This window comes from Pecten maximus, chromosome 3, assembly GCF_902652985.1.
Source record: "Pecten maximus chromosome 3, xPecMax1.1, whole genome shotgun sequence".
Lineage (NCBI taxonomy): Eukaryota > Metazoa > Mollusca > Bivalvia > Pectinida > Pectinidae > Pecten > Pecten maximus.
Genome location: NC_047017.1, coordinates 28,238,928 through 28,261,142, shown reverse-complemented (window position 1 = coordinate 28,261,142; position 22,215 = coordinate 28,238,928). Strand labels below are relative to the sequence as shown.

The 22,215-nt window shown below is 36.0% G+C and overlaps 2 protein-coding genes across 4 annotated transcripts in view; both read right to left on the bottom strand.

Moving 5' to 3' along the window:
* Nucleotides 1–806: 806 nt before the first annotated feature.
* Nucleotides 807–1,609, bottom strand: LOC117323802 (DNA polymerase epsilon subunit 4-like). Its single transcript, XM_033879258.1, has one exon. The coding sequence runs from the start codon at nt 1,590–1,592 to the stop codon at nt 1,212–1,214; it is 381 nt and encodes a 126-aa protein (XP_033735149.1). The 5' UTR covers nt 1,593–1,609; the 3' UTR covers nt 807–1,211.
* A 2,348-nt stretch (nt 1,610–3,957) lies between these two features.
* LOC117323800 (kinesin light chain-like) overlaps nt 3,958–22,215 on the bottom strand; it is a 54,657-nt gene continuing 36,399 nt past the window's right edge. For all 3 annotated transcript variants that reach the window (XM_033879254.1, XM_033879256.1, XM_033879255.1), the window contains 7 exons: nt 20,891–20,958; nt 20,628–20,736; nt 19,489–19,656; nt 17,059–17,174; nt 15,873–15,920; nt 13,205–13,271; nt 3,958–7,950 (listed from right to left, as the gene is read on the bottom strand). In XM_033879254.1, the coding sequence (XP_033735145.1) occupies nt 7,870–7,950; nt 13,205–13,271; nt 15,873–15,920; nt 17,059–17,174; nt 19,489–19,656; nt 20,628–20,736; nt 20,891–20,958 (657 nt within the window). In that variant the 3' untranslated portion in view covers nt 3,958–7,869. The remainder of the gene's footprint in view (nt 7,951–13,204; nt 13,272–15,872; nt 15,921–17,058; nt 17,175–19,488; nt 19,657–20,627; nt 20,737–20,890; nt 20,959–22,215) is intronic.

Below are 22,215 nucleotides of genomic sequence, written 5' to 3'. Positions count from 1 at the left end.
CTATAGATTTGATACTTCCACCAGGACTATACTGGCCTACTTATCTAGTACTCAAATACCAAATGAATTATAGAGAAGGAAAGGCTTTCATATGCAAAGCATCATTCCAGCCAAAATGATTTATACTGTCAACATGTTAATGTTATGTAATAGGAGAGGAAAATTGCACAACCAGACCGGGGTTCAAACCCAGGACCTCCGAACAGTAGCTGGATGCTCTACTAATTGAGCTACCTGGTCAGCGACGATCGACCCAGTCTAGTTCTGCTATATTCCTCCCTCCTTCAACAAAGTCTTTGACCACGAAGACACACATGCATGAGACCCGATACCACCTCCGTGGGTATTTTAGTTGGGCGCTATATGTTATAGAAGAGGGGAAAAGCACGACCAGACCAGGGTTCGAACCCGGAACCTCCGAACACTAGCCAGATGCTCTACCATATTGATCTAGCTACCTTGGCCTGGTCGCAGACGATTGACCCAGTCCAGTTCCACTAGTTATATATACAACGATAATTGTTTTAGATGCTTGTGGAAAAAATTAGTTTTATCATTATTCTTATAGACATTCAATTGGTGCAGGGGCAACGGTACCTATGGAAGTCTTAACAATTTGGGAACTTGTTAGAAAGTCTAGTCTCAATTTCCTAAGAACTTGAAAATATTTTTTTACAATTGATCATGAATGTGCTTTTATATAAAACATCAACATTTCCAGGAGTTCCCAACCGTTACTGGTAATTGGTTAGGATGTAATTTTACCATATGGTTGTAATATTTTGTCGAGTACAACAAAGACTATATATCATGAGTCAAGACTATATTATATTTCTGTTGTAAACATTTTTTATACATATTAATCACAGGAATTACTATTTATCAGTTATTTATACACTGTCACGTGGTTTAAACTCTCCGTCTCACACGTCACTGTATATCAAATTTGAGTTCATTTCCGCCTGCATGTACAGTACGTATACCAAGGTACATTAATAAATGTGTTGTTCTATTATTCAGTTTTTAACAGATGCTTAGGTCTGTGCGACACGTCACTGCATAGGCCTCTAGCAGAGATGACCGCCTGTGACATGTAAGCACCGTCAGCGTCGCAGTTCGTCAACAACCGCATTGGGAATCTCAATGTTCGACACCGCAAAATGAGGGCGAGAGTTCCACAGACCCCGCCGTTATGTTTGTGTCGACGTTCGTCAAGGACCGTCTAACGTTCCTTCTAAAAACGAATAGGAATCCCTGGTGTCTATCACTGTATCTAAGTCTTTACGCTGTAGCGTTTTCCTTTTACTCTGCATAGTGCTGTTGATAGCATCCTTAGATAACATTTGTATAAACATTTCGGTTGCTTTAGCCAAAGCCACTACCGCCTCAGAGCTGGCCAAAGAAACGTCGGGATCACTCTTCATTATGGCCTTCACTCTTGACATTGGAAGTTTTATTGTTCTCTCATTAGAGTTGGACTCTTGTGCTGAAGAATCACAAACATCGGGGTCCTGACTTGGCGTGTCGTCGGCATTTTCTTCTGTATTTGCCATCTCGATGTTTTCTCCTTCTCCCGCCATTTTTCTGCCCATAACACTTCCGGTATAGAGTTATCTCCTCGTGAAAAAAGGCCAAGCAAATGTAATGACAAAATATAAGGTCACGCAAAATAAATAATTCTTTCTTTGGAAGTCTAATGATTCACGTAAAGTTTCGTTCAATGTTAATCAATTCCATGCAAATTATGGTATTTAAAAGCGGTATTAATTTTAATCCAAAGAATAAATGCATTTTTCATGGTTTTACTACCATACTTGCCAACTTTTTAAAATTCTCATGGGGGAGAAAGTGCGTGAGCGACATTTTTGACCGGAAAACACATTTCACGCGCGACACAGATAGCAAACAAAAACTAAGGGGGAGATAATTTGCTATTGGAAAATAAATTCCTTGCATGATCACTTAAGCTTCCTTCCCTCACTGAAAAAAAGGGTGAAAAAAAAACCTTATTTCAAACTTGGCCAATGATCTTTTTTATTTAAGTTTGGAAAGATAATTATATAAGCAACAAATTACAAAAAATAGCTGCAAAATTACATCATTTTTAATTATTTCTGGAAATGATTTAACTCACTGTTCACTCTAAATAAAAGTATTTACTTAGATATGTTATGAAAAGTATGTTGTAAGATAGATGTCAGTCAATTAAATGCAAATTATCACAATGATATCACTTTCTATCAAGCTTTCTCTCTGGCAGTAAACTTCAAAAGAAAATACCTAAAATGTCACGATAAATATCTAGAGTACAATATAATATCTGAATGAAATTTCAAATGTTTCTTTGGATTACAACAAAGACAATAATACAAAAAAAATAAAAAGGGCTGTACCAGCAGTTGTAATCACTATAGGCTTACAACTCTGTGCTTTGTAGGTGGGGACTGATACTTAAAATCAAAGTTTTAACATGACAGTATTTAGTTTAAGAAAGTGAATATTTGTGGACATGTTTTTGTCGTTCAAAATGTGAATTGGGAAAGTTTCTGCCAAAATAAGTCTCTGCTAATTGACACTAAGTATGCTGATGATACGGTGATTGAAACGACGTTACCTACCGGCAACCAGGCCTTCGGTCTATATGGTCGTTATTGTGAATTTATTTCCTTGTGCTAATTATCTAAAGATCAGCCAATGTTTAAATGTAGTTAACATTTCAATAAGTAATCTGTCACATTCGATACTCCGTTGATAACATTGCCAGTGTTGTTTTCACTTTTTCTGTCCGAGATATACTGTCGAGTAGAGGTCGTTTATGCGCTTGACATCAAAGGCAGTATACGAAGCCATTTACAAGCGTTTAATCAACCATGACTGACCTGCTACAAAACCATCACGCGTCCTCAGCTTAATTGGTTTTAATTAATTGTTTATTTATCGGGGTATTGTCACCCTTGCAGTCAGTGAAGTTTCAGAATTTCGTTACGGTCTGTGAGCAGGTCAGTTAACTGACCAATGCCCCACACATATGTCTTTCAACAGCCAGCAAGCGTTACCTGTCATAGGCCTAAGTGAATCTAACAAGATGAATAGGGGCTCCATACGGGGTTATCAAGACATATTCTCCAAAATCGGGAGAATACACTATGTTTTATCTATACGATCGGGAGACGGGGCAGGGAGTCTGGAATCGGGAAATTCCCGACTAAATCGGGAAAGTTGGCAAGTATGTACTACAGTGCTAGTGCTCAACACCGGGCATCTATGTGAATGCTTTGCCATTCCAACATGACAGTAGGCTAACTGGTTACCTTAAAAATAGGTCAAGATGTTTCATTTGAACAACTTTGGTAGCCCTTCATCTCGGTATGCTTATATACTCATGATCTTGGGTCTCAAAATTGAGAACAAACTGTTCAAAACGGTAGAGTTGATGGATACAAAGACAAAGTTGATGATGCACCATGAACTAAGCTCTTTTTTCCCCTTCAGATAGGTGAGATAATATAGGCATGTTGTCCTCGTTTGATATCTTAATTGGGAAGCAGCATTGTCTAGATTAATTTTGTTGTAGAGTTCTTTCCCCTTGATGTCAAAGTTTGTATTGAGCAATGTTCAGGAATTAAATGCCAATAACACAAACACAATATATAGATGTAGTGTCCACAGATGACATTATACAGCAGTGCATTGGTAAAATCTGCAGTAAATGTGGATAACTTTGTAGCCAATGTCAGGTCAGATACTGAAGTCTGTCTTAAAAGTCATGTTTGATGCTGTCAGTGAATAAATCAAGTTTCAGCTTTTCATTAGACATTAAAATGTTACTTTTGTATAACAAGTTAATTTTCATTATCTTCAAAACAATGCAACATATATACAAAATATATGCTGAAACAGTTTGTTTTCTGAGTAGAACCTGTATACCATCTACAAAAATAATAACAAAGACACGTGTATGACCAAATGTAGTTTAATAAATTAATCATGGAATTGTGTGTTTTCCATTCAACCATACACACAGCTATGATTGGCAGTTGGTGACAAAAAAGACTGGCTAGAATTGTTTGTATTCCATTCATTAATACACAGAGGTAGAAAGCCGGCAACTGAAACTTACAAACAACTCAATCATACCATCAACAAAAATAGCAACCCATTCAAATGGTGGTAGTATTTACAAGCATACAACCAATCAAATCGGTTATCATAATAAGAATTAAAAAACACTGTGGGAAGCTAGATCAGTGAACATGCAGTGTAGCAGCCGGTTCTATTCACAACTGATGAACACTCGACAAACAGTGTCAATGTATGCCATTTTTGTTTTCCCTCTTTTAAATATCATAGTTTAACTACATGCATATTTCTTTTATGTGAATTTAATTGGTACCAATATAAATGTTTTACTTAGTCTGATATATATTGGTATGTTTAGATGGGATTAGAACCTACAGGTTTATCATAGATATGTGATATTGCATACATTACCACCTCGTAAAGGCTACACATATATATTGCATTAGATGCAGTGTAAAACTATATACAAACATTGTATGGTTGTCAAATTACGTCCAACATATATAGCTGTACCTTTAACTTTGAATCGTATCTCTAGGACTACTAAGAAACCCGACAATATGTGTTGACCAACAGAAAATAAACTGTTTTTTTAGTAGTGTGAATTTTAACTTCTTTCAATGCTTACGAGCCCCAGTTTAGGTGTAGTACAAAATATTGATAAAACCAAGGTATAATTTAAAAGATGAGATCAAAACTAAACATCATTAATTAGGATTAAGGTAAACCCCACAACAAAATAATGAAAAAAGGCGAGGTGAGATACACACTACAGGTTTTATTTTGAAGCTCTTACAACAGCTTCAGATTTCCAAAGCACATCATTTAGATTATACTGCACAAAATAACAAGACACCAAAGCAATGATCAACATTTTCTCTTCATCAAGGAATTCAGTTTCTATTTGTTCTTTCCTTGAAAAGGAATACTATAATTATCACAATGACAAAAATCACCAGCATTTTATGTTACAACTTCCATAACAAAACATACACAAAGATTATAATATTTGCATTAAATTGTATATAATTCCACCCACTCATACATTCTTTGTGATCAGACACTCGCACTTACAACTAATCTTAAGCCTGAGCGTGAACTACCGCATCATAATGAATAGAGTTGTGACCCTTTATACGTCTCATTAATACATTCTACTGTATAGCTATGCAACAAGGGCAGACAACTTCTACCTTACCGTCTCAGATTGGTATATTTTATCGCATGCATTCAAAACCTCCAAGTTTAACATAGCCTTCCAATCCATATATTGCAATATTGAACATGAAAACTGATCCTGTGAATATTAGAATCTTAAGAGCAATGAACATTTAGACTAATGAGAAGATTCAGAGGATAGTAAACCATCTTCTATGTTTACCTATACAGACTTCTGTTTAAATAATCATGTCATGGGCATATTTAATTTTAATTAAAGAATCTTCTATATAATTCATTCATCTTCAAACAGTAAGTATCACACTGCAAGAAAAAGTTCCCTCCAAGTCACCATGACAACAAAACAACAAATCCCCCTCCCGCCCCTCCCCAACAAAAAAAAAAAAAACCTTTTTGTTCTTCCATGTATTTTAAGTATCAATGAAAAATGAAAAATGAAGAGTGAGGTGACCAAAGTGGATCTAGGTTGGAATCCAAGGGTAAGATTTTTAAGTTATCTCCAGCACCCAGTTGTTCAAGGTGATTAGGCTCATCACAGTTAAACAACAATTTTAAAATCCTGATAAAATCATTTCTGGTAAAACTAACATGACATACTTTCATGTAATCATAATACTCATCAGTGTCTCCAAACCTGCCTGTTTTAAGGAATACACATAGTTTTGAAGTAAAGGACCAGGGAGCTTTTCACTGATCAAGTGATTAAGATAATCTAGGTAGATGATGAAGTGACATATGATAACAGCCTTTATAAAGACAAACAAATACCAATTCCTGAAGAATAATCTACTCGAAGCAGCCTTTAAATATAAATAACAAAACAAATCCTGTCATAATCTTTCAAAAAGCCATACAAAATGTCAAGTATAATAAGGATCAACATTTCCTCATACTGTTACAGGAATTACATTTCATCAATAACCTTGATTTGTGGTGGAAGTCATACTGAATACATCAACGATAACAAAGTACTGAATTGATACCATACATCTCATGACTTCTACACAAGTTGTTGGTACTTGTCTGGAGACTGGTGGACGAGACAGCCTAGTTAGAGGCCTACGAGTGTGTTACTATGGGAGTCCTAACTCATCCCTGACCGACTGGTCCAGATTTACTACAGATGAAACAGCCACGGGCTGTTAATGTCACACTTGTATTGCACTAACGTAAAGATGAATTAAAGCATCAGTCATCACAAATCTACTGTAGAACACACTGTCTGAGTGTGGCAACACTAACGAGATACATACATATCTAATAAGCACTTGGTAAATTTCCTGCAGTGTCTTTCATAATTTCAACAAAAGAACTCTGTTTTTTAGGTGCCCAGTGACCGAGCCTCCACATTTCACCTGTGTCCTGACTCAGACCACAACATGTTCATTGTTAAAACTCTAAATCAAATTAAATACTATCAGTTTGGTTTATTAGTATATTTCTCTTAAAAGTTTAATTCACAGGTGATTACTGGAGGAGCTGTATTACAACGTGGTTTGTTCAAACTTCTTTTTCACTCAAAATATCCGCATTTATATTTTATTGCACACAACATAATGTTTAAGGCATGCAAGTATTTATTCCCTCACACCAGTGAACCAATCATAATCAATTCATTAATTAAAAAGAAACAAAATTACTAATACAAGTTTCTGAGTCAGGACAGCTTCATGTTGGTACTGAGGAAAGGTCACTGTGCTATTTGGTGAAAATTTTAAAATAATTTCACCATTATGTGATACCTACGTACTCAAGTTCAACAAGATGGCTTTAAATAAAATTTACTAAAATCAAAGTTAAATGAAATAAATTCAAAAAGAATAAATAACTTTCTTTTTAACCACCCCACACTGAATAAATTTTAAAATGGATTCAATCTTTCTTTGGGTAAACCTTGATTATGTATACCATAGTTATATATCATTGTTCGGAATGTAATTTCTTAGTTTTTTGTTAACACACTATTATAGCCCAGTACAGCATTTCTGGGTGTCTACAAGTGCATGTGTATCTGTCTGTCTGACCTCAACACAATAAACATTATATTTGTCATCCATGCACAAGTAAAAGACAACCTAATGCAGACAGTAATATACCAGTATTACCAGATTAGTTATAATACCCTGATATACAGTTATATAATTGTTTATTGTGATTTAAGAAACGAGTATATATAATACTAGAGAAAACAAAGTGTTATAGAGATGCACCAACACTGTAGAACAAAGTATCAATTTTTGCTACATGTAGTACTAAGTATCAATTTTACCGTGGTCAGTATGATAGATGTTAAAATGTGCTATAATAAATACATGTTTCATACTGTATTCTTTCTACAGACGTTGTATCACTATTGTAATACAATGTTTAACACTGAACTGTGTTCTATACAATGTAAGGAAGATATACATTGTAAAAGCCTGTGTACAGATGTCACAAGAGTAGTACAAACAGCACGGCAAGAGAAGACAACTGCGACGGCGACAAAACCAATAAGCCTTGAAGCCAACGAGACCAGTGTGTGCGATGAGGATGACACGTTTGCTGACAATGATGAGATGGAGGATGCACTGTACATTGTTTTTAAGTGTTATTTAATCACGATTAACATCAAAAGGGTCGACTCGTCAGCTGGTCTGAGCTGGCTGTCCGTCCACGCGTACTTAAGTCACCATAGGATCGCCGACTTTCCTGTAATAACACAATGTAAACATGCTTTAAAAAATGTCTTCTATTGTTGTAACTGGCCTGACAGATGAGTGAACTAACACAATTACTCAAATTTGATAATGACTCCTTAAAACTAAGTTAAGTATAGAATATAGATATCCAGGGTATTTGTTTTAAGCATATATTCAACAACTGACTAGAACTTGATGCTGTACTAACATTTAACACCACCAAAAACCCTGAGTAACATCAAAATATAATATTCATTGCCACTACCTCAGTTCTTAATTTGAGAAAGTGACATTAATTGAAAGAGTGTGGTCAATAAAGCAGGATACACTTACCCTTCCAGATGACTTGGTTTTATTCTCCTTTTTCATTGACCTCTATTAAAGGTTTGTTTTTGTTTTTCTAGCTATTGTTGGATTTACTTAAAGTCATGGTTAAGAGTATGTTTTCTTGAAATGGTGCACACATACTTACACTCAATATACTGAACAAGTGATGCCACACATACTTACACTCAGTCTAGCATCCCTGCTACTGTACATACTTACTCAGTTTATCATCCCTGCTACTGTACATACTTACACTCAGTCTATCATCCCTGCTACTGTACATACTTACACTCAGTCTATCATCCCTGCTACTGTACATACTTACACTCAGTTTATCATCCCTGCTACTGTACATACTACACTCAGTCTATCATCCCTGTTACTGTACATACTCACACTCAGTCTATCATCCCTGCTACTGTACATACTTACACTCAGTTTATCATCCCTGTTACTGTACATACTTACACTCAGTCTATCATCCCTGCTACTGTACATACTTACACTCAGTCTATCATCCCTGCTACTGTACATACTTACACTCAGTTTATCATCCCTGCTACTGTACATACTTACACTCAGATTCTTATCCCTGCTACGTTTTATACTTACACTCAGTTTATCATCCCTGCTACTGTACATACTTACACTCAGATTATCATCCCTGCTATGTTTTATACTTACACTCAGTTTATCATCCCTGCTACTGTACATACTTACACTCAGATTATCATCCCTGCTATGTTTTATACTTACTCAGTTTATCATCCCTGCTACTGTACATACTTACACTCAGATTATCATCCCTGCTATGTTTTATACTTACACTCAGTCTATCATCCCTGTTACTGTACATACTTACACTCAGATTCTTATCCCTGCTATGTTTTATACTTACACTCAGTTTATCATCCCTGCTACTGTACATACTTACACTCAGTCTATCATCCCTGCTACTGTACATACTTACACTCAATCATCCCTGCTACTGTACATACTCACACTCAGATTATCATCCCTCCTACTGTACATACTTACACTCAGATTATCATCCCTACTACTGTACATACTTACACTCAGATTATCATCCCTGCTACTGTACATACTTACACTCAGTTTATCATCCCTGCTACTGTACATACTTACACTCAATCATCCCTGTTACTGTACATACTTACACTCAGTCTATCATCCCTGCTACTGTACATACTTACACTCAGATTATCATCCCTACTACTGTACATACTTACACTCAGTTTATCATCCCTGCTACTGTACATACTTACACTCAGTCTATCATCCCTGTTACTGTACATACTTACACTCAGTTTATCATCCCTGTTACTGTACATACTTACACTCAGATTATCATCCCTGCTACTGTACATACTTACACTCAGTTTATCATCCCTGTTACTGTACATACTTACACTCAGATTATCATCCCTGCTACTGTACATACTTACACTCAGATTATCATCCCTGCTACTGTACATACTTACACTCAGATTATCATCCCTGTTACTGTACATACTTACACTCAGTTTATCATCCCTGCTACTGTACATACTTACACTCAGATTCTTATCCCTGCTATGTTTTATACTTACACTCAGTTTATCATCCCTGCTACTGTACATACTTACACTCAGTTTATCATCCCTGCTACTGTACATACTTACACTCAATCATCCCTGCTACTGTACATACTTACACTCAGTCTATCATCCCTGCTACTGTACATACTCACACTCAGTTTATCATCCCTGCTACTGTACATACTTACACTCAGTCTATCATCCCTGTTACTGTACATACTTACACTCAGTCTATCATCCCTGCTACTGTACATACTCACACTCAGTCTATCATCCCTGTTACTGTAATACTTACACTCAATCATCCCTGCTATGTTTTATACTTACACTCAGTTTATCATCCCTGCTACTGTACATACTTACACTCAGATTATCATCCCTGCTACTGTACATACTTACACTCAGTTTATCATCCCTGCTACTGTACATACTTACACTCAGTTTATCATCCCTGCTACTGTACATACTTACACTCAGTTTATCATCCCTGCTACTGTACATACTTACACATCCCTGCTACTGTACATACTTACACTCAGTCTATCATCCCTGCTACTGTACATACTTACACTCAATCATCCCTGCTACTGTACATACTCACACTCAGATTATCATCCCTCCTACTGTACATACTTACACTCAGATTATCATCCCTACTACTGTACATACTTACACTCAGATTATCATCCCTGCTACTGTACATACTTACACTCAGTTTATCATCCCTGCTACTGTACATACTTACACTCAATCATCCCTGTTACTGTACATACTTACACTCAGTCTATCATCCCTGCTACTATACATACTTACACTCAGATTATCATCCCTACTACTGTACATACTTACACTCAGTTTATCATCCCTGCTACTGTACATACTTACACTCAGTCTATCATCCCTGTTACTGTACATACTTACACTCAGTTTATCATCCCTGTTACTGTACATACTTACACTCAGATTATCATCCCTGCTACTGTACATACTTACACTCAGTTTATCATCCCTGTTACTGTACATACTTACACTCAGATTATCATCCCTGCTACTGTACATACTTACACTCAGATTATCATCCCTGCTACTGTACATACTTACACTCAGATTATCATCCCTGTTACTGTACATACTTACACTCAGTTTATCATCCCTGCTACTGTACATACTTACACTCAGATTCTTATCCCTGCTATGTTTTATACTTACACTCAGTTTATCATCCCTGCTACTGTACATACTTACACTCAGTTTATCATCCCTGCTACTGTACATACTTACACTCAATCATCCCTGCTACTGTACATACTTACACTCAGTCTATCATCCCTGCTACTGTACATACTTACACTCAGTTTATCATCCCTGCTACTGTACATACTTACACTCAGTCTATCATCCCTGTTACTGTACATACTTACACTCAGTCTATCATCCCTGCTACTGTACATACTCACACTCAGTCTATCATCCCTGTTACTGTAATACTTACACTCAATCATCCCTGCTATGTTTTATACTTACACTCAGTTTATCATCCCTGCTACTGTACATACTTACACTCAGATTATCATCCCTGCTACTGTACATACTTACACTCAGTTTATCATCCCTGCTACTGTACATACTTACACTCAGTTTATCATCCCTGCTACTGTACATACTTACACTCAGTTTATCATCCCTGCTACTGTACATACTTACACTCAGATTATCATCCCTGCTACTGTACATACTTACACTCAGTTTATCATCGCTGCTATGTTTTATACTTACTCAGTTTATCATCCCTGCTACTGTACATACTTACACTCAGTTTATCATCCCTGCTACTGTACATACTTACACTCAGTCTATCATCCCTGTTACTGTACATACTTACACTCAGTTTATCATCCCCTGCTACTGTACATACTTACACTCAGTTTATCATCCTTGCTACTGTACATACTTACACATCCCTGCTACTGTACATACTTACACTCAGTCTATCATCCCTGCTACTGTACATACTTACACTCAGATTATCATCCCTACTACTGTACATACTTACACTCAGTCTATCATCCCTGTTACTGTACATACTTACACTCAGTTTATCATCCCTACTACTGTACATACTTACACTCAGTCTATCATCCCTGCTACTGTACATACTTACACTCAATCATCCCTGCTACTGTACATACTTACACTCAGTCTATCATCCCTGCTACTGTACATACTCACACTCAGTTTATCATCCCTGCTACTGTACATACTTACACTCAGTCTATCATCCCTGTTACTGTACATACTTACACTCAGTCTATCATCCCTGCTACTGTACATACTCACACTCAGTCTATCATCCCTGTTACTGTAATACTTACACTCAATCATCCCTGCTATGTTTTATACTTACTCAGTTTATCATCCCTGCTACTGTACATACTTACACTCAGATTATCATCCCTGCTACTGTACATACTTACACTCAGTTTATCATCCCTGCTACTGTACATACTTACACTCAGTTTATCATCCCTGCTACTGTAATACTTACACTCAATCATCCCTGCTATGTTTTATACTTACTCAGTTTATCATCCCTGCTACTGTACATACTTACACTCAGATTATCATCCCTGCTACTGTACATACTTACACTCAGTTTATCATCCCTGCTACTGTACATACTTACACTCAGTTTATCATCCCTGCTACTGTACATACTACACTCAGATTATCATCCCTGCTACTGTACATACTTACACTCAGTCTATCATCCCTGCTACTGTACATACTTACACTCAGTTTATCATCCCTGCTACTGTACATACTACACTCAGATTATCATCCCTGCTACTGTACATACTTACACTCAGTTTATCATCCCTGCTACTGTACATACTTACACTCAGTTTATCATCCCTGCTACTGTACATACTTACACATCCCTGCTACTGTACATACTTACACTCAGTCTATCATCCCTGCTACTGTACATACTTACACTCAGATTATCATCCCTGCTACTGTACATACTTACACTCAGTTTATCATCCCTGCTACTATACATACTTACACTCAGTTTATCATCCCTGCTAGTGTACATACTTACACATCCCTGCTACTGTACATACTTACACTCAGTCTATCATCCCTGCTACTGTACATACTACACTCAGTTTATCATCCCTGTTACTGTACATACTTACACTACTCAGTCTATCATCCCTGTTACTGTACATACTTACACTCAATCATCCCTCCTACATTTTATACTTACACTCAGTTTATCATCCCTGTTACTGTACATACTTTCACTCAATCATCCCTCCTACATTTTATACTTACACTCAGTTTATCATCCCTGCTACTGTTTAAGTTGTTGAGAACCGACAAGGAGCTTGCCCTTTTCATACTACAAAACATAAGAATGAGACGATATAAAACATCTATAGTTCAGTAATAACATAGGCTTTAAGGATATTACCTCTGATATTTAAAGTGGTCGGTAGGGACATGTAGTACCACTTTCTCTACTGATTTATATTTGTAACAAGAACATAAATATGTTGTCCATCTGATTTGATTTTAGTCTTTTAAATAAAGTTAATCAGAGGATAAATTTCTTTGTAGTCTTTTTCTGAGGTATGACCATATTTATTCTTTTACACTCTTTATATCACTGTAAAACAAAGACAGATTCATAAACAGCTCTAAAATCATGGCTATCATTGCAACATTCTTAACAATAGAAAGCAAATATTTTAATTCACCAGTTCACATCTGATTTTCCAAATGAATCCAAATCAATCTGGAAAATAATCCCAATTCTCTGAAATAAAGGTGTGCATTTTGGTTTGTAATGGTGATATCCTGGTTTACAGGTCTAAATACACAGGACAAGCAATGATATGTTTCTATTTAAGACTCGATAGCTTTGCTATACATGAATTTAGTGCTCGGAGTTGAGAGCAAAATCATAATTGATTATAGATTAAACATAAATCATCAATTCTCATTGATCAATGAAACGTTTTAACGTGATGTTTCATCGTTTTCAATTGGCTGACTTCTATTATAATCTTAATTTACTTGTAAATGTACACACCTCTTAACTTATCAATCTAATATTTTTAAAATCAGTTTTCTCTGGAGTCATCAACTCATGACAGGGAATTCACCATAATCAATAATTGATTATAATTGGAAATGTACCAAACACTAGCTGTATAACACCCAACATTTCCCCATTTTAATAAGACGAGATGACAAGACGACTTTGGATGCAGTCCGTGTGTGATGGTTACCTGACAGGGCTTGGTACATATATTTCTTCCTCATCACAAAAAAAAAATAAAAAAAAAAAATTCCATCAACATATATATTAGCACACTGAAGATTTTACAAAGCATAATGACAAATATTTCCAGGTACCTTTTAAACAGGTGAAAAATGTTACATGCTTTTCAAAATGAACAGTAGGTATGAACAGAAGTGTTGACTAATGATTTACCAGTATGCAGGGAGTCCTATAATATCTGGTTGTACTATGAAAACCAGCATACACAGACGCCTGTGTATCATGTCTATGTTCAAACAATTGTGTAATGATTAAATGCTGGTATACAGGGTACAATATAGAATATAAGTAACAAAACAACAATACTTTATTGAAGCTGAAGTACATAACATTGTACTACATTATTCAAGATAGAAGTTGTACAGTCAGGCATTGTTATTCTGGATACAGATACATCTACCGGTAATATGTTAAATCTTGTAAAACAATATGTTAGAATGGAATTACATTTTGTAATATACCAAAAGGTCTAAGGTCAAAGTGATTGAAAGATCTGAAGCTTTCAGGAAAAATCAATTACTTCATTTTGGAAAATAATGCTGACAGTGAAAAACTAATTTAGCCATCCGATTGTGGAAGGATTACAAGTCTGATTGTGGAAGGACAAAGCTAATTTGGAGTATAATTTAGGTAGGAAAAAGCTAATTTGGTGAGTTTGATTGTGGAAGGACAAAAGTAATTTGGAGAGTATTGATTAGTAAGGATAATGCTAATTAAGCAGAGTCTGACTGTAGGAGGACAATGTAATTTAGCAGTCTGATATTGGGAGCATAATGCTAATTTGGAGAGTCTGGCTGTGGTAGGATAATGCTAATTTAGCAGAGTCTGACTGTAGGAGGATAATGTAATTTAGCAGTCTGATATTGGGAGCATAATGCTAATTTGGAGTCTGGCTGTGGTAGGATAATGCTAATTTAGCAGTCTGATATTGGGAGCATAATGCTTATTTAGAGAGTCTGGATGTGGTAGGATAATGCTACTTTAGTCAAGTCTGGTTTTAGAAGGATATTACTAATAGAAGGATATTACTAATTTAAACAGAGTCTGAATGCGGAAGGATAATACTAATTTAGCTTAGCCTGAGTGCAGGAGGATAATGCTAATTAGCAGAGTCTGATTGTAGGAGGATAAAGCTAATTTGGATATTCTGATTGTAGGAGGATAAAGCTAATTTGGATATTCTAATTGTGGAAAGACAATGCCAATGTGGAGAGATTGATTAGGAGGGATAATGCTAATTTGGAGAATCTATTTGTGGGAGGATAATGTTCATTCAGCAGTCTGACATTGGGAGGATAATGCTAACTTGAAAATCACTCTCCAAATTAGCTTTATCATTCCACAAGCAGTGTTTGTGAATTAGGATAATGCTAATTTGGAGAGTCTGATTTTTAAAAGATGAATCTGATTTAGCCAAATCTGATTTTGGAATGATAATTCAAATTTAGCCAAGTCTGAATGTTGGATGATAATGTTTATTTGGAAAGTCTGATGGTTTAAGTTTTAGACAGTATGATTGTGGTGTAGGAGGATAATACTAATTAGCAAAGTCTGATTTTTAAAAGGATAATGCTAATTTAGCCGTGTCTGATTGTGGGAGGATGATAATGATTTGGAGAGTCTGATAGTGAAAGCATTATGAGACGAGACACAAACCTTGACCCGGACGAATTCCAGTAATGGGGTATGGGTGTGTCATACCAACTGTTGAGGCGAAGAAAATGTAGAAAAGCAAGCAAAAAAGGAGAACTTTATATCAAAGGTTGAAATAAAAAAAAGATAACAATCTCAAAGTAAGAAAATAAAATAGACAAATAGGGGGAAAGTAACAAAGAAATAAAGACTTAATTCCTTGCCTTGCTAGTATATGTAAGCTAGTGTGATGTATACACCTGTTAAGTCTATATCAGAACAATGTTAATATTCTAGTATTTTGATTATGTACATACATATTGTATTTATTATGTTAACACAAATCAGTAAGTTATAACATAAAAGGAAAAACAAAATCCAAAACTACACCCAGATGTAACAACCAGGTCTTGGCTTCACAAAGATTGGTCAACAGTTACCTCCTGAACTATGAAGAAATTTGACATGGAAGTTAAAGTTTGGGAAACTTCCCTACTGGGAAACTTCTGTAATGATTTCCCTAAGTGGGAGTCCTTAGAAGGTGAAGATTTCCCTATAGGGCAATTTGAGGAAACAATGACAGATGATATACTTTGTGAAACCAAAGTCTGACACTCTACTAGTTATTTCTAATTTGGAAATTAATATCAATCATAATTCAGTTAACAAAGCCTGATATTTCAATGTACCAGTTCTTTTTAAAATCTACACTAAATACAGTAGCATATTGATGTGTCAAACAAGATTCATTGCAAAATAAATTCTTCCACCAACAATATCACATAAACTGGTACACAGCAATACCTTGTGTAAAACTAGCAGATAACAACATAATAATTTGTACCAGGCATCCCATACCCTCAAAACAATTCGTAAAGATTATATATTTGGAAAGATAAATACACATTCTCTACAATATCTATACATTGTAAAGAATATATGTTTTTACAAATTAAATACCACATCCTCAATAGTATACATTAATACAAGGTAAATACCACGTCCTCAACACAGCGTAGGGTCCTGTCGCATACATATTGTCGACAATATTTACAAGGAAACTACCTATAACATAAGCAAGGCAAGGCTAGGCATAGTTACTAACACCAAGAGACGTTTTCTGTGGCCCAGGTTTGCATTGACACCCACAAGGTCTAGTGAGAATACACTTCCTCTTAGCGAAGAAGTAGTAACAAAGTCGCTTGCTTACCTGCCGGAATTTTCTTCCCCTGGACCTTTTCCTTTCAATTTCTGCACCAATTTAGCACTGCTTCGTCTTATGGAAGCTCTCAGTTTGGAAAATGAGCCACTGCGCTTTAATTTCCCCTTGAGAGGAAATTTTAAAGATGTCAGTTTTTTACAGAAATGGCATCAAAACCCACTACCATTGACTGGAAAAATTCCTTTTTATATTTCACTCTCTTTTTTGTGTTCATTTTTAAACAGATTATAATTTTTTTATTAGATTTTTTTAAAAGATTTTTAAAATTTAATAATTTTATCCCTTAACTCAGAGGACATTTAAATCTGTTTCTGCTTCCAAGGCTACCGTAACAATTTGCGTGTCCTGTACGGATTTCTTTGACAATAGTCTTTGACAGACCATTTCTGCATGCAGGATGCCAGCATTTAGTGATCCACTAAAAAAAACACTTGGAGCCAATGAAATCTTTATTGTTTCCAGAATGAAAGCCTGCTCCTGTATTGTGACAGTTTGTCATAATTTTCTAAAAGCATATCAGATTTTGAACTGACTTTTCAGTTATTCACTAAAAATAATTTTGATAACATATTCAAATGGTTACTCCTAAAAATAGATTAACAGGAAATCAAATTATTACTTAAGTCTTGGTGGCAGTATAGAAAGAAAAAGGGAAAATAATTATTGAAACTTACATCAAAGTGAAGGATGCCGTTTGAAAATCAAAACAGAAATAAAACAAAAATATTAGAACTTATACATATAAGGAGTCAATGAAGAACGCGACAACTTATAGAGATATTCTACTGTAGACTTTTACCAACAACACAGATGATTCAGTTAGAGAACAAAAGATGATCATGCAGGGAAGCCCGCAGGGTGTTAGTGCTCCACTATTTACAACATTCTCAGTTTATCATACATTTACAAAAGAATTTACAAAAGAATTTACAGAAATACAACAACACAAGAAATTCTAGACTACCATCAGCATTTATCTTCAAAAACAGAAGTACAGCAACAGAGGTCTGTAAAAACTAGTCAACCTTTGACGAGAAGAGTTTAATTTACTCCTACATGTAGTTTTCTTCGAAGTACAGAAGTTGGGACAAGAACAGCTCCCTCACATATTAATTTAATGTTGGTGAAATCAAACTGTCACTCTGTATTTATTGTGTTTACTAACAATCAACATGCATGCAGTCTGTTTAGGCGATGCTGATGGTGATCTTAGTCTTCAAAGTGCTTGATGAGAATGGGGTAGTGAGGCGGTACATGTTAGCTAATATGGTGGACATAGGGATCAGAGGTAAGTGCAAAAGGGGTCAGTCTACTGGAGGCTAAAGCTGGTCAGTCAAAACTGTGTTTGGTCCTAGGTCAGATGGAGGCAAGTAATACACAGCCATGTTCACCCAGTCTACTGACAAAATCTACCAAGGCATTTCATTGTATAAGCAGGCAAATTTATCATAACTAGAAATGATTGTAGTAGGTAATTGGTTGTGTTCCTCATGCAAATCCCAATCCCAAACAGGCATGCTTTGATCATGATATCGGACTGGTTTCATACTAAAGCTTCATACATTATTTATCTACTGATAAACAGAACAAATTTAAGGACAGTTATCTGAGATACTTCTATAGTAAATATACGGAGAGGGATAAGCACGTTTTAGTGACCCCTGCCCTCTGCAGTAAAAAAAAATGTTTGCCTACAATACCAATGTTTACATTATTTTTTTTTAAGATTGCATATCATGTATAAATTCTAATTGGAAAGTGCTGCCTAAATTTCGAAATAAATCTTCTCAATGATCAAAAAAACAAAATTTCAATATAAAAAAAATCCCCAACATCCAAATTTTCAAGAAAAAAAAAGAGAAAGAAAAAAAAACCAACCCAAAACTACCATGCAGTAAAATAAGCTCTGGAACTATGAGGAAAACTATGAGGAAAATTATTTTTATTGTTAATGATATTCTGCCAAGCAAGGTAAAGCTAAGGTGGACTAAAACTGGAAGAAATCCCACTACCAGGTTATCATTCCGAGGGGGTGCAGGAACAGACAAAGATGGGAGTGAGCCAATAGATGGACATTTGTCTTATAATAGCCCATGGACAGTTTGACCACAATATTCTAGATTTATTTGTGAAACAAATGGGAAATAGTTCCAACTTATTTTACTTTTCATTTTAATATTTGTATAATTACACTTTTAGCAAACAGAAAACATTTCTGGAGTCCCAACGTTGTCATATGTAGACTGAAGCATGTTACAGTATTAGTAGAATTTGATTTACTGCCCAAGCAATTAGTTCTGCAATTTTGGAAGAATTCATCGTGTTGGAGGCCTATTTCACAAAGGACACTGGCTGTGAATTACTTGACGAATGGCCCTACTCAGAGCCCCTCCCTGACCATCAGAGACCTATACTCACATCTTCACCATCACCATTATCAATGCTATCCACGGGGTCCCGACGGGGAATTCGGTCCCTGCTGTTAGAGCGACGTCTATACCCCTGGACCTGATTGTTTGGTGGGTGTTCCTTATAGTCACTGCCTAGAACTTCGGCAATTTTGGTCTGTTTAACTACATCCAGAGCCTAGCGTAAAACCAAAACAAGCCGCGTCAAAGCCAGACAGGGGCAAAAACGTACAGAAGTAACGTAAAACTTTCAACTAAAAAAATAAACTTGGTGGGGCATTGTAATAAATATTTATGTTGATATATAGGAATTGTGATGTACACAATGCAGTTTTAAGTGGAATCATCATTTCAGACGTTACATAGATTTGAAAGGAAAATGTCCTGACTGAGAATTCCATACTGGTAGGTGAAGTTGCTTCTGTGTCACTTGCTGAGCCTTGCCTTGCCTTGTCACATAAACATAATAGTATCAGACTTTATATAACAACCAATGTCCTGGTCAGGCTGTATAGAACCCTTCCTACAAGCTGTGATCCTACGACGCCTGCTGTTACAGTTAGCCACACAAATCCAAAGCTATTAGCTACCAGACCTGCAGCCTTTCTCGTCATTTTGGATGAGGAGAGTTCCAGGCTGCAGTAACACACGCCAGTCTGCCCTCGGGCAGCTAGCGTGTCTTGGTCTACCGTACTTACATAGTTGTGTTTGTCCAGGGCCCGCTGTAGGGGCACCGGCGACAGGATTAAGGAGTCCTGTGTGGACCATACAGGTATTATAGATATAATCTCTCACCTGTGGTCTTAACTACAATGAATATCTAACTAAACACCTGCTGGAAGTCACATCCATAACAACCTACACCTATCATCATATTAAATTACAGATAGACACACTAAAGAAACAAAATAAGGTGAAATAACAAACTTCCATACAAATCTTAATCTCGACCAATAATTGTCCACCCAACTCCCAATAAATAACATATACAAAAATATTATTTCTGGTACAATATGTTTAAAAGTAAAGCGACCTCAAAGCACACAGAATATTCAATTAATTCTCTGATGTGACTTCCAGTGGTCGAATCGTATGAAAGGTTTGGGGTATATAGCGAGTACGCAGAGCATGCATAGATAAAACACTCACATTTCTCTTGGACCTCATGGCACACTCCTCTAGTGTCTCAGCGGCCTCGTACTTTCCCTGCCTCCTATAGAGCGCACCAAGATTCTTCAGGGTAGTCGTCACCGTGGGGCTGTGGATATTAACATATTGCTGCTGTCATTGTCATCTATATATTGAAAATGACCTACGGAAGATAAAGACCTTTTGATTTCTGTACGTGTACTCAGCTTTAGAAAACTAATTTACCGAGGAGTTCTACAGAATAAATAAGTACCGAAACTTACCTGTCTACTTTGGCAGCTTTGTGCCAACCTCCGTACTCAGGCATAGGGGTTCCATCTTTGTATTTACCCTGAAACAAAGAATCAAAGGTTTAAATTTCTGTCAGTATGGATACAGTCAAACCAGGTATCACCTTCAGAACAATCAAAATATCATATATGTTTAACAAGACATTTATAAATCAAAACTCACAAATTTATCAAAGAAAACTTTATCTTTGACTTTGATTAAAAATTATGAATCTCCTCTCATTAAAACCTTTATAATAAATTCAAATTGGCTTGACACTGGTACCCAGTCTATCCAACACACATCCTCGACTGTAATACACAGCACATTGCTGTGGTTAAAGCTAACAAATACAGCCTCCTGAAGAAGCAAGCTTAACATGCCTATAAAAGACAAGGACATCTGTTTATAGTTATTATACATTGTATATATACTGAAGCATGAACATTCCTGGTACAGAATAGCTCTAATACCACAACAAGTCGCTATTCCAAGCCAATGTAACATCAAAAAGGCAATTCCATTAATGTAACATAAAAACGTATTTTAACTTGGTGGTTTCAGAGCCATTGTCTATAGTATCATAATAGCTGAGGGTAGGAGATCATTCTGTGCATTAACACTAGGTATATCAGCAGCAATAAAATTTGTATAATCTTCAGACCTAGTGGCTGAATGTCTGTGGTGTCAGCAACAAAGAAATGGGGAAGGTTAACAATCCTGGGTGTTAGTATAAAGGCCATGCTAAGTCTGTATATCCAGGTCTATAACAGACAGGTGTAGAGATTAGGTATGTTATATATAGGTGTAAATACATCTGATACAAGTCCTTAACACAACAATTGCCCCACATCCCTTAACAAGTTTTGGTAGAATGATCAAAACACACATTTTATACATGTACCTGAAAGTACATTTAAAGTCCAAAGGTTGGATCTAAGTATTCAACTGTGGTTAACAATCCTATAACTTGACTTTATTCTCAAATTGGTTACAGTAGTACTTTTATTATTATATATGAGAAATTTGTGTAAAACACAACCTGTTTAATTTTCTTATGTCACCTTAAAAGTAACACATTCTCATTTTCACTCTTTAGTTGTGTCAAACAGAAACTATTGTACTGTGAAATTCAGTGTTTTCCTGCCTATATATTAAGTCCCCATTCATTATTGTGTGTGTGATTTTTTTTTCCCCCCAATAAGAATGAAGTCATCAAAATTCCGAAAATCTTTTAAATCTTGTATTTTTTGTTCCAGGATCAGAAATCTGGCAAATGTATTCTCCATTTCCTTATTAAAGTTACACTTTTGCTGCA